This window comes from Rhinolophus hipposideros, assembly GCF_964194185.1.
Source record: "Rhinolophus hipposideros genome assembly, chromosome: 10".
Lineage (NCBI taxonomy): Eukaryota > Metazoa > Chordata > Mammalia > Chiroptera > Rhinolophidae > Rhinolophus > Rhinolophus hipposideros.
The window spans coordinates 21,649,693-21,662,195 of NC_138056.1; the positions used below are offsets into that span (position 1 = coordinate 21,649,693).

The 12,503-nt window shown below is 36.7% G+C and overlaps 1 protein-coding gene across 2 annotated transcripts in view; it reads right to left on the reverse strand.

Annotated features, from left to right (window-relative positions):
• The window catches only part of TRIM44 (tripartite motif containing 44), a 102,979-nt gene that overhangs the window by 56,219 nt on the left and 34,257 nt on the right, over positions 1–12,503 (reverse strand). The window contains exon 3 of one of the 2 annotated variants that reach the window (XM_081062245.1): positions 4,220–4,475. In XM_081062245.1, the coding sequence (XP_080918371.1) occupies positions 4,220–4,475 (256 nt within the window). The remainder of the gene's footprint in view (positions 1–4,219; positions 4,476–12,503) is intronic. The other variant, XM_081062246.1, reaches the window with a different exon arrangement.

Below are 12,503 nucleotides of genomic sequence, written 5' to 3' on the forward strand. Positions count from 1 at the left end.
ATATACAAGGAACTCATACAACTCAACAACAACAACAAAAAACCAATCCAATTGCAAAATGGGCAGAGGACCTGAAGAGACATTTCTCCAAAGAGGACATACACATGGCCAATAGATACATGAAAAGACGATCAACATCACTAATCCTCAGAGAAATGCAAATGAAAACCACAATGAGATATCACCCCAGGCAGAACGGCTATCACCAACAAGACAAATAGTAACAAGTGTTGGAGAGGCTGTGGAGAAAAAGGAACCCTCATACACTGTTGGTGGGAATGCAGACTGGTGCAGCCGCTATGGAAGGCAGTGTGGAGGTTCCTCAAAAAATTACGAATAGAATTACCGTATGACCCAGCAATTCCTCTCCTGGGTATCTACCCAAAAAATCTGAAAACATTTATCCGTAAAGATATATGCACTCCAATGTTCACTGCAGATTTATTTATGGTATCCAGGACATGGAAACGACCAAAGTCTCCTTCAATAGATGAATGGATAAAGAGATGTGGTGTATATATACACAGTGGAATATTATTCTACCATAAGAAAAGATGAAATAGTGCCATTTGCGACAACATGGATGGATCTTGAGATTATTATGCTGTGAAATAAGTCAGACAGAAGAAGTCAAGAACCATGATTTCACTGATATGTGGTATATAAAACTAAAAACTACAAAGTAACAAGACAAACAAAGAAACAAAACCTCATAGATACAGATAATAGTTTAGTGGTTACCAGAGGGTAAAGGGGGAAGGAGGTAGTAGATGAGGGTAAAAGGGATCAAATATATGGTGATGAAAGGAGAACTGACTCTGGGTGGTGAACACACAATGTGATATATAGATGATGTAATACAGAATTGTACACCTGAAACCTATGTAACTTTACTAACCATTGTCACCCCAATAAACTTTAAAAAATAAAATAAAAAATAATTATGACTATTTTTTTCTTCTTAATCTCTTGAAAAGCATATGACTGTTTAAGCTAAATTTATAACTGTCTTACAGTATTCATTACATATATAAATTCTGTATATATGATACTATAACATAAAGGACATGGAAAGAGGGTAAATTGGCCTATATAGTTTCAAGGTGTCTGCATTTTATATGAAGTGGTACAATATTAATTTTAAATAGACTAAATATTTAAGGATATATATTATAATCCTCATAGAAACCACTAAAAATAATACAAAGTAATAGAGCTAAAAGGTCAATCGACATATTAAAATGGAATTCACATAATTATTTCAAAAATCCAAAAAAAGGCAGAAGACAATGAGAGAAACAAAAGCAGAACAACAAACAGAAAAAAAAAATCACAAAATGGTAGACTTAAATTCAACCATATTAATAATAACATTTAAATGGTAATGGACCTAACACTTCCATTAAAAGGCAAAGACAATCAGAATGAATAAAAGAATTAAGACCTAACTATGTGCTGCCTAAGAGAGACAGACTTTACCAATACAGATAGACTGAAAGCAACTGAATGGAAAGAGATGGACCATAAAAACACCAAGCATTAAGACTGGATTGGCTTTAACAACAGGAGATAAAACAGACATCAAGACGAAGTATTATCAGAGAAAAACAGTAACTTTTCATGATGATTAAAGGTTCAGTTCACCAGGAAGATGTGACAATTATAAATATGTATTTGCTTGATAAGCTTCAAAATATCTGAAGATAAGTTGATAGAACAAAAGGCGAAGATAATTCCATCATCATACTTGGAAATTTAACACCCCTCTCTCAGAAGCTGACAGGACAACTAGACACAAAAATCAGTAAAAATCAGTAAATTTTTTGAACACCACATTTATATTTAATAGAACATTATACCCCAAAGTACAGAATGCACATTCTTTTTTGGTGCACATATGCATTCACCAAGACAGACAATATACTGGGCCATAAAACAAGTCTTGATAAATGTTAAAAGATTGAAAACATTCAGAATATGTTCTCTGATCGTAATGGAACTAAATTAGAAACGAAAAACAATGTATGTAGAAAAATTCCTAATATTTAGAAGCTAAACAACACACTCCTAAATAATCAATGAATAAAAAGAAAAAAAATCACACGTTCAGAAGCTGCAATCTGCTTTTAAATGCATCAAAAATAAGATGCACTGATGAATACAAGGTTGGAAAGATTTTATATACATATACGTATGTAAAATAAAATAAAATGTTAATGGCAGAATCTGGGTGGAGGTATATGGGTATAATCTGTAAAACCTTTCCATTTTGCTGTATGTTTGAAATATTTCATTAAAAAATGTGTGTGAGGGGCAATTGGCCAAATTCAAAATTCAAGAAATTAAAAAAAAAATCTGTATCATACAAAGGGAGGAAAAGAATTCCTCTGTTGAGTGAAAGAAAGGTACTAAAAATTCGCTCCGATCAGTAAGTTACCAGATTAGCTGGAACGAGAGGCTATTAGGATAACGGCTCTTTATAAAGGCTCTGTACACAGCCCATCACTGCTTCTTTTTAATAGCTCATTTTGTCCACAGCCTAGACCTTAGGCCTTGTGAGCTTTGTATCCCTAAGAGTAATTCCACCAAAGTTAACAAGTAGAGTGCAGTTGAGCAGCTTAAAGGACAGTTAATGTTGGGGAGGGACTAAATTCATTATTTGAAATGAAAATGAAAGATGGGATATCTCTCAAAATTAAGGCTTTATTTTTGAAAAAACAACCTCATCAACACACAGAATAAATGCAAGGCTCCGATTTGAGGGGAATTGGGACAGAGTTATGGCACTGATCCCTTGAGTTAACTCTGGTTGACCTTTCTGTTTGTGAAGACACTAAGTGACAATCTCCATACTGCACAAGGTCTGAGGAATGCAAAGCTGGCTAGGACACTGCTTCTCCTCACTCTTTCCCCAGATACAAATAGGATGCTTGGCATATGGCAGAGAGTAGGGGATAAGGACGGGTATTGGAATAGGACAAACTGAAACCTGAATCCTGGCTCTATTTTCTACTAACGAAACATTGGGGCAGTGTCTGCATCTCAATATCCCATATGCAAAATGGAGATAATCAATGTTGATTAAATGAAATGATAACTATAAAGTGCTCTCTTGCCTATCTAGAAACTGACTTAGGCACACACTGTCTTATTCTGGAGAAGATGAAATGAGAAGAACAAGAGCTATTCTATTTTTCTCACACATTGCTGAAATTTAATCAAGAACCCTGGATGAGTGAAGCTGGTAACTGTTCAATGGTCTCTTACATTTCCTGTCAGGATGGCTTGAACAATACCTGCCTCCTAGGGTACGTCTTGGCTCATCTATTCAGTGGCTAGGCTCTCCTCCACCACGGCAAGCCTGCGAGTTGAGGTGGAACTTACTGAGTCAGCAGCAGTCCTGGAAAGTCCACAGGACTCTCCTAGGCTTTCTTCTAGAAAGACCTACCCGACACCCATCTGGCAGAAGCGCGACTAGAATTTTCAACATAATGCTATGAAATGTGATGAACAATAGCCTCTCCTCAGTGGCTGAAAAATGTTATAAACTTTATATTTTTTGAGTGGTTGCCTTAAATTACTTTTTAGGAATAGGTTCTGAATGCCCGAATATGTTGTTCGGTAAAATGTCTGAGACCCTTTTACCCCCGTTAGAAAATAACAATGGCCACAGTGACTATATTCATTGTAGTGATTCAACATTTATTATGTCTGTCTTTCACACTGTTTTTGATCCTTGCTGTGTCCTAGCCCCCAAGCCTCTCTTAATCCAGCAGTCATGTACTCCCAGTTTATGCAGTTGGCTCCATATAAAAACCAGCCTGAGGAACCCTTTCACTATTCACAATATCAGTCCAAAATCTTCATTCTGGCCTGCTTTGATGTGCTCATTCAGCCCAGTTCTTACCCCAATTTCTTTATTTATAGGCTCTTTTCGTGATTTGGGATCTGTCAACTGCCCTCTTCTCTGGCAATGATTTCTAGCTTCCCTTCTTACCTGTGATTAGTATTTGCCCCACTGACTCTACTCCTATAAGTCCTGGTGGACAAATGTTTTGCCAGGCCCAGGAACTGGCTGCAACTCCAATGGCCAATACTTCCATACTGTTATACACCCTGGTCTAAACACTTATCCCCTATGTAAGTTTTCAATTCATTCCCAGGAGGGCATTTCCAGAGATAACAAACATGGCACTCATGTTCTGCTACTAATCATTGCGGGCATTCTCCTTTACCTCTGCCTTTGGCTCAGCTGATTCATTAGAGGTATCAAGTTGTTCCTTAGCTTGGGCCATCTGAGTCATCAACCTGTCCATGTGGGATTGGATGTCTGCCAGGATCTCAGTCACATGAGCTGTAGCCATTGCCTCCTGGATGTCCACTAGATGAAGGGCCTTCTGCTCCTCATAAGCAATCACTTTCTGAACTTTCTTAAATTCCTGCTGTATAAACACCTTCATCTGGTCCCGAGTTACCTGTGGAACACAGACAAGAATAAGTTGGGCACACAAAAAAATGAAAGGGTAGAGCTGTTACTGTAAGTGCTACGAAGCCTTAACACAGCCAAAATACAAACCATGGTTCCTACCTCATCCTGAAGTTCTGGGACTGTCCTCTCAACAAGGTTTCCCTAATATCTCTGATGAAAATTCTGCTAATATTTTTCTATACTCTTCTAATACTCTTCTATAGAAATTATTTATCCTTCCTTTTTGCTTTTTTCCTTTCCTTCACTTTTATACCAGTAATACATAAATACTTTAAAAATATTTAACAGATAAGTATATATGGTAAAAAAAAAAATGAAATTGCTCTTCTCTCTCCATCTCTATACCTTTTCCCTCCTCAGAGGGAAATTACTATTAATAATGTGTTATGTATCCTTCTAGCCATTTTTCTATGTAGTGTTTTCTATATGCCAATCCAATATCTACATAAAGATAATTTATGGGTATTTATATATATATATATATATATATATATATATATATATATATATATATATACACACACACATATATATATACTTACATATATAAATATGTAAGTAAATGAATAAATATCTCTATTAACTATATATGGAGGGAAATATACATATATATTTAGCTATTGCCTTAATTAAATATATATACTTAACTACCCCCTTTTTTAAATTTAAATTTATTGGGGTGACAATTGTTAGTGAAATTACATAGATTTCAGGTGTACAATTCTGTATTACATCATCTATAAATCCCATTGTGTGTTCACCACCCAGAGTCAGTTCTCCTTCCATCACCTTTACCTTCATCTACCACCCCTTCTCCCCCCTTACCCTCTGGTAACCACTAAACTATTGTCTGAGTCTATGAGTTTTTGTTTCTCATTTGTCTTGTTCTTTTGTTGTTTTCGGTTTACATACCACATATCAGTGAAATCGTACGGTTCTCCACTTTTTCCATCTGACTTACTTCACTTGGCATTATAATCTCAAGATCCATCCATGTTGTCACAAATGGTCCTATTTCATCTTTTCTTACGGCCGAATAGTATTCCATTGTGTATATATACCACTTCTTTATCCATTCATCTATCGAGGGACATTTTGGTTGTTTCCATGTCTTGGCCACCGTAAACAAAGCTGCAATGAACACTGGAGCACACTTGTCTTCATGGATAAATGTTTGCAGATTTTTTGGGTAGATACATAAGAGAGGGATTGCTGGGTCATATGGTAATTCTATTTGTATTTTGAGGAACCTCCACACTGCCTTCCATAACGGCTGCACCAGTCTGCTTTCCCACCAACAGAGTACGAGGTTTCCTTTTTCTCCACAGCCTCTCCAACACTTGTTACTAGTTGTCTTGTTGATGATAGCCATTCTAACTAGGGTGAGGTGATATCTCATTGTGGTTTTTATTTGCATTTCTCTAATGATTAGTGTTGTTGAGCATTTTTTCATATGTCTATTTGCCATTTGTATGTCCTCTTTGGAGAAATGTCTCTTCAGGTCCTCTGCCCTTTTTTCAATTGGGTTTTTTATTGTATTTTATTGTTGAGTTGTATGAGTTCCTTGTATATTTTGGATATTAGCTTCTTATCAGAGGCACTGTTTGCAAAATCTTCTTCCATTTAGTTAGTTGCCTCTTTATTTTGTTGATGGTTTCTTTTGATGTGCAGAAGCTTTTAAGTTTGATACAGTCCCATTCATTTGTTTTAGCTTTTACTTCCCTTGCCTTTGGAGTCAAATTCATAAAGTGCACTTTGAACCCAAGGTCCTTAAGTTTAGTACCCATGTTTTCCTCTATACAGTTTATTGTTTCAGGTCTTATGCTTAAGTCTTTTATCCATTTTGAATTAATTTTAGTATGGTGACAAATAGCAGTCCAGTTTCATTCTTTTGTACGTGGCTTTCCATTTCTGCCAGCGCCATTTATTGAAAAGGCTGTCTTTTCTCCATTGTAAGTTTTTTGCTTCTTTGTCAAAAATTATCCGTCCATATTTATGTGGTTTTATTTCTGGGTTCTCAATTCTATTCCATTGGTCTATGTGTCTGTTTTTCTGCCAATACCACGCTGTTTTTATTATTGTAGCCCTGTAGTACAAGCTAAAGTCAGGCAGTGTGATACCTCCAGTATTGTTCTTTTTTCTTAAGATTGCTTTGGCTATTCGGGGTGTCTTGTGGTTCCAAACAAATCTGATGATTTTTTGTTCTATTTCTTTAAAAAATGCCATTGGGATTTTGATGGGGATTGCATTAAATCTGTATATTGCTTTGGGTAATATGGCCATTTTAACTACGTTGATTCTTCCAATCCATAACCACGGAATGTCTTTCCATTTCTTGTGTCTTCTTAATTTCTTTTAAAAATGTCTTAGAGTTTTCAGCATATAGGTCTTTCATAGCCTTGGTTAAGTTTATTCCCAGGTATTTTATTCTTTTTGTTGCAATTGAAAAAAGAGCTGTTTTCTTTATTTCTTTTTCTGAGATTTCATTGTTAGTACATAGGAACGCAATGGATTTTTGTACGTTGATTTTGTAGCTGGCAACTTTACTGTATTCATTGATCGTTTCTAATACTTTTTGGTGGAGTCTTTAGGGTTTTCTATATATAACATCATGTCATCTGCAAAAAGTGACAATTTAACTTCTTCATTCCCAATCTGGATGCCTCTTATTTCTTTCTCTTGCCTGATTGCTCTGGCGAGGACTTCCAACACTCCTTTGAAAAGCAGAGGTGACAGGGGACAGCCCTGTCGTGTTCCTAAATGTAGAGCAAAGGGCTTCAGTTTTTCACCGTTAATTATGAAATTAGCTGAGGGTTTGTCATATATGGCCTTTATTATGTTAAGGTATTTTCCTTCTATACCTATTTTATTAAGTGTTTTAACCATAAATGGATGTTGTACCTTGTGAAATGCTTTTTCTGCATCAATTGACATAATCATATAATTTTGTCCTTTATTTTGTTTATGTGATGTATCACATTGATAGATTTGTGTATGCTGAACCATCCTTGTGCCCCTGGGATAAACCTCACTTGGTCGTGATGAATAATCTTTTTAATGCATTGTTGCATTCAATTTGCTAGAATTTTGTTTAGGATTTTTGCATCAGTATTCATCAGAGATATTGGTCTGCAGTTTTCTTTTTTTGTGTTATCCTTACCAGGTTTAGGTATTAGGGTAATATTGGCCTCATAAAAATGAGTTAGGGAGTATTGTCTCTTCTTTAACCTTTTGGAAGAGATTGAATAGGACAGGTATTAGATCCTCTTTGAAGGTTTGGTACAATTCACTAGTGAAGCCATCTGGTCCCGGTTTTTGCTTTTCAGAAGGTTTCGGGTGACTGATTCAAGTTCCTTAATGGTGATCGGTCTATTTAGATTTTCCAATTCTTTGTGATTCAGCCTAGGAAGGCTATATGTTTCTAAGAACTTGTCCATTTCTTCTAGGTTATTGAACTTGGTGGCATATAGTCCTTCATAGTATTCTTGGATGATCCTTTGTATTTCTGTGGTGTCCGTGATAACTTCCCCTTTTATTGCTGATTTTGTTAATTAGTGTCTTTTCTCTTTTTATCTTAATGAGTCTAGCCAAAGGTTTGTCAGTTTTATTAATCTTTTCAAAGAACCAGCTCTTTGTCACATTAATTTTATCTGTTGTCTTTTTGTTCTCTATTTCATTTAGTTTTGCTCTGATTTTTATTATTTCCTTTCTTCTGCTGACCTTGGGTTTCATTTGTTCTTTCTCTACTTTTTTAAGGTGTTAATGTGAGGTTATTTATTTGAGAGTTTTCTTGTTTCTTATGATAGGCCTGTAATGATATAAATTTCCCTCTTAAAACTGCTTTCGCTGAATCCCAAAAATTTTGATAGCATGTATTTTCATTCTCATTTGTTTCTATGTATCTTTTGATCTCTCCTCTTATTTCTTCTTTGACCCAGTCGTTCTTTAAAAGTATGTTGTTTAATCTCCATGTATTTGTGGTTTTTCCTGCGTTCTTTTTGCAGTTGATATCCAATTTCAAAGTCTTGTGATCAGAGAACATGGCTGGAATGATTTCAATCTTCTTAAACTTGCTGAGGCTAGTTTTATGTCCCGATATATGGTCTATCCTTGAGAATGTTACTCCCTTCTTAATGGAAGTACAGGATGTTTCCAAATTTTTGCTTTTACAAATAACACATCAATGAAAATCCTTAGATATGTCTCTTAATATTTGCATATAAGTTTCTTTATAGATCTTTGGAGTCATTAATGTATACATAATCAAATACGCTGATTGATACTGTCAAAAAACATGCACCAATTATATTTCCACAACAATGTGTGAAAGTAAACATTTCCCTTATAGCTTTACCAATATGGGATAATGTTAAGCTTTTAATTTTTCACTCTCTGATGGGTGAAAATATATTATTGTTTTATTTTGCAACAACCGTGCAGACCAAATAAATTATGACTGTAGGATATGTTTGACTAGTACATAAGAAAGACAAAGTGAGAAACTACCAAAATAAGAACTCCTAAACTCCGTATCTTGCCAGCAACTGCATTTATTGGTATTTCCTCACAACCACATTTAATTTGTAAGTATTTTTAAACAACTATGCCTACTGAGTAGCTGAGGTAGGGAACAGGGAAGAAGTAGGATAGCAGACAAAATGAGAAAGGCCAATAGAGAACTTAGAGATGAAAGAGAAAGCAGCTGTCATCTAAGCGGACCCCTTTTCTTTATAGATAAGAAAACAGACACAGCTGCCAACTTGTAGGAGACGCAGAGGATTCCAATCATCTTATTCCCAGTCTGGTGCTCTGTTCACTGTAACAGTCTGTCAGAAGGGAAGTCAAACTGGGAAAACCTAGGAAAGGAGACTGAGGAAAAGAAAGGCTCAATGAGAGGTGGAGATCAAGCCATGTTTAATTGGCCTCTTAAAAACTGAAAGAGACTTGATACTTTAAGCAGATTTTGTAACAGTGCCGTAAGAATGTGAATGCAAAATAAGGCCTGCATGACACATATCTGCTCACATATCCTGTGACTAATTGATATCAGCCCTCAGGAACTCATATTCTCTCTGCAGGTACTCTCCCTGGTGCTAAAGAAAAGGGGTGGGGGAGTGTTAAATGTTATTAATGTCCCTGCAAATTCTATATCAGAGTGAGAACTGTGATGTGTGTTTATTTTTGTAATTCCTTTTTATTTTTAGTGTGTATATTTCAAGACTGTTATGCTTTATGGTGATCATTTATCAATGGACTTCTACCCTTGAAAGGGGTAGTCTCTTAAGAGACTAAACCAAGCAAGTTTTAGCTAAGAGGTGAACTTTTCTGAACACCTAAGAGACTGTCTTAAAAGTTCCAAGTGACTGAAAATGGAGATCATAATAAAAATGGACTCACAACCTATTTTACTAGATGGAACATACGCATGTTCATGTGATTCAAAGTTAAGGAGCTGACATCACAACCAGGAAAGGTGTGGACCAGCCTGCAGTAGGTGAATAAATTATGGCTTCAAAACGTAATACTCTCTATTCCCCATTGCTTTACTAGGTTTTCCAACATGACACTTTATTTTATATAGATCAAGCTACAAATGAGAATTAAAGGCAGAATAATCCACCTCTATATAAAACTTGTATGCCTTCTTCTCACTCCAATTCTCTACTAATTCACAAATAGGTATTCTCCAACCTAGCTCAAAATGGTAAGAACAAACTCCTGGGTAAAGTCAAGGCATGCATTCTAATTCAGAGCCCAAAGAAAAGACTCTCTGGGGGGTTGGTCACATGGTTCTTCCATGGCAAGAGTGAGGCAGCTTTTAACCCCCGTTCAGGTTCCATTTCACCTCCTTGCCATCAAAACCCCATTCTGCTAAAACATTCCCAGTTCTCCCAGAGCAGCAGGCCCTTCCCATTAGCACCTGCTCCCCAGGAGACACTGACATCCTTTCTGAGTAGGTTTCTTAGGATTTCTTCTGCCTCTGTCCTACAGCTCCCCCAGGTGAGAGGGACAGACTCATACTCTTCACTATACTGCATATAGTGTTACATAAAAAGAGAAAATTCTACATATGCAGAGAAGAGAGAAGCCTGGGTGTATCACAGAATGATGAAAGTGGCGATGTAAAAGTTTCCTTTTATATACCATCTACCAGAAATTGCCAAACCTTTTTAAAGCCACAGAACTTCCCCTTCCCTCACGCCAAACAAAATGTTAATGTGCAACCCGAAAATGTAATAGAGCCAAAAGTACAACTACTTAGATTAAAAGAAAAATCTCCCCTCCCTCCTAAAGCACTGGGTCGTGTTCTCCATCTTACCCAAGGGGACCTGGGTCCTCTACACAAATGAAACCCTAAAAGGAGTTTTCCCCCTTTGGTAAACTGATTGGCCCTTAAGTTGTTGAAACCCTACGGCCCTAGTTTACAAACATATTGATACATATTTGTTATAATTGCACTGGGGTGAAAAGCTATATTATTACTTAAACAGCACTGTAATTTGAAAAAAAATGGTGGCTGATTTGTGAAAGGTCAGAACTAACTAGTGAACATCTGATTGTTCTCATTACAGCTGCATCCAACCTCTTCATTTTATAGGTGAAAAAAGAAAAAAAAAAAGGCCCCAGAGAAGTGCAGTAATAAAGTCAGGTTTAAAAACCAACTTTCCTCTGGTCCAGTCCAGTGTACTTTCCAGAGACAGGCCTAATGATCACCTTCTGCTTGCTTCAGGTTCTTTAAATTTATTTCTTCTTAATTGAGATGTTTTTCTGAGTTAACATGCGGCTTCTGTCGTTATCCCCACTGGAATATTATTCCCCACCATGTGAATCTTGGAATGTACATCTGAAGAATTAAGCTTCGTCCCATGGTACTTACTATATGCTCTTTAGTTAATATTTCCAAGCTAGGTGGGACCCAAGAGGCATGCATACTGGCACTTTATACGTGCATAATTAAACACATAAAACCTTGAATTAAGAACTTGTACTTAAAAACACCACCATTCAATGTGCTTGATGTGGGCTAGAAGCCATTAACTCCTAGCTAGCTGGCCTATAGGAAACCAAGGCTTTATTTACTTTTCTATTATAGGCAGATTACAAAAATAAGCATACTAGTTAGAAAGCATTATAGTTTAAGAAAGATCTGTTCCAGAGAAGTGCTGCTGAGATAAACAGAGAAAGATGGAACAGGATCAGAAGCAGGAAAAGCAGAATTTACACTGACTGAAAATTTCAGAAATACTTGTTCTATTAGCCAAATTTCCTGCAAGGTATAAAGGAGCCTACTCCAAAAATGACTAAAGAAATGTGGACTGTGTGAAATAAAGAGTGCGAAGGCTCTAACTACCTCCCTCACAGGGCAAAAAGTCCATTTTTACGCCCTCTTTCTTCTTTTTGAATGGCCACTATTCTAAAATAGAAAAATAAAAAGCCAGCAATTGGACTTTTTCAGATGCTGCAAACTGTCCTCACGCCCACAGCACATTTCCCTGCTGCAGTATGCCAGTGTCCATGGAAACTTTCAGGTTGTGAGTCTCAAAGTTAAGGCTCTGTATAGCCTCCAGTATTTATTCTGGCATTTTACCCCAAGAAAGCTCCTTCCAAACCCCTGCCAGGCTCCGGGGAGGGCAGGCAATGGAAAGGCTTCATCAACAACCAGGAGGACAGAGTCTTTTCTCAGTGGATGGCTAAATTTTCCATTTCCTGTGTCTTTTATGTACGAATGGAAAAGCCACTATTTGTGAATACTGCCCATTCCCAAGGCTTGGAAAATGATCCAGCAGCCCAGAAACACAGCAGACATGAATATAAATTACATTCCATTACCAGCGTTCTCAGTGCTGCCCAACATTATCCTGAGAACCTGGTCAGAAGCCTGAATTGTTTGGAGTTTACCATGGGGTGTGGAGTAGGGCAGAGAAATGGTTATTAAAGTGAACATTTAATCTCTTCCTGAAACCATTTTTCTCATCTTCATCAGAAGCCTCTAGACAAAAGCAGTCATTTGTGT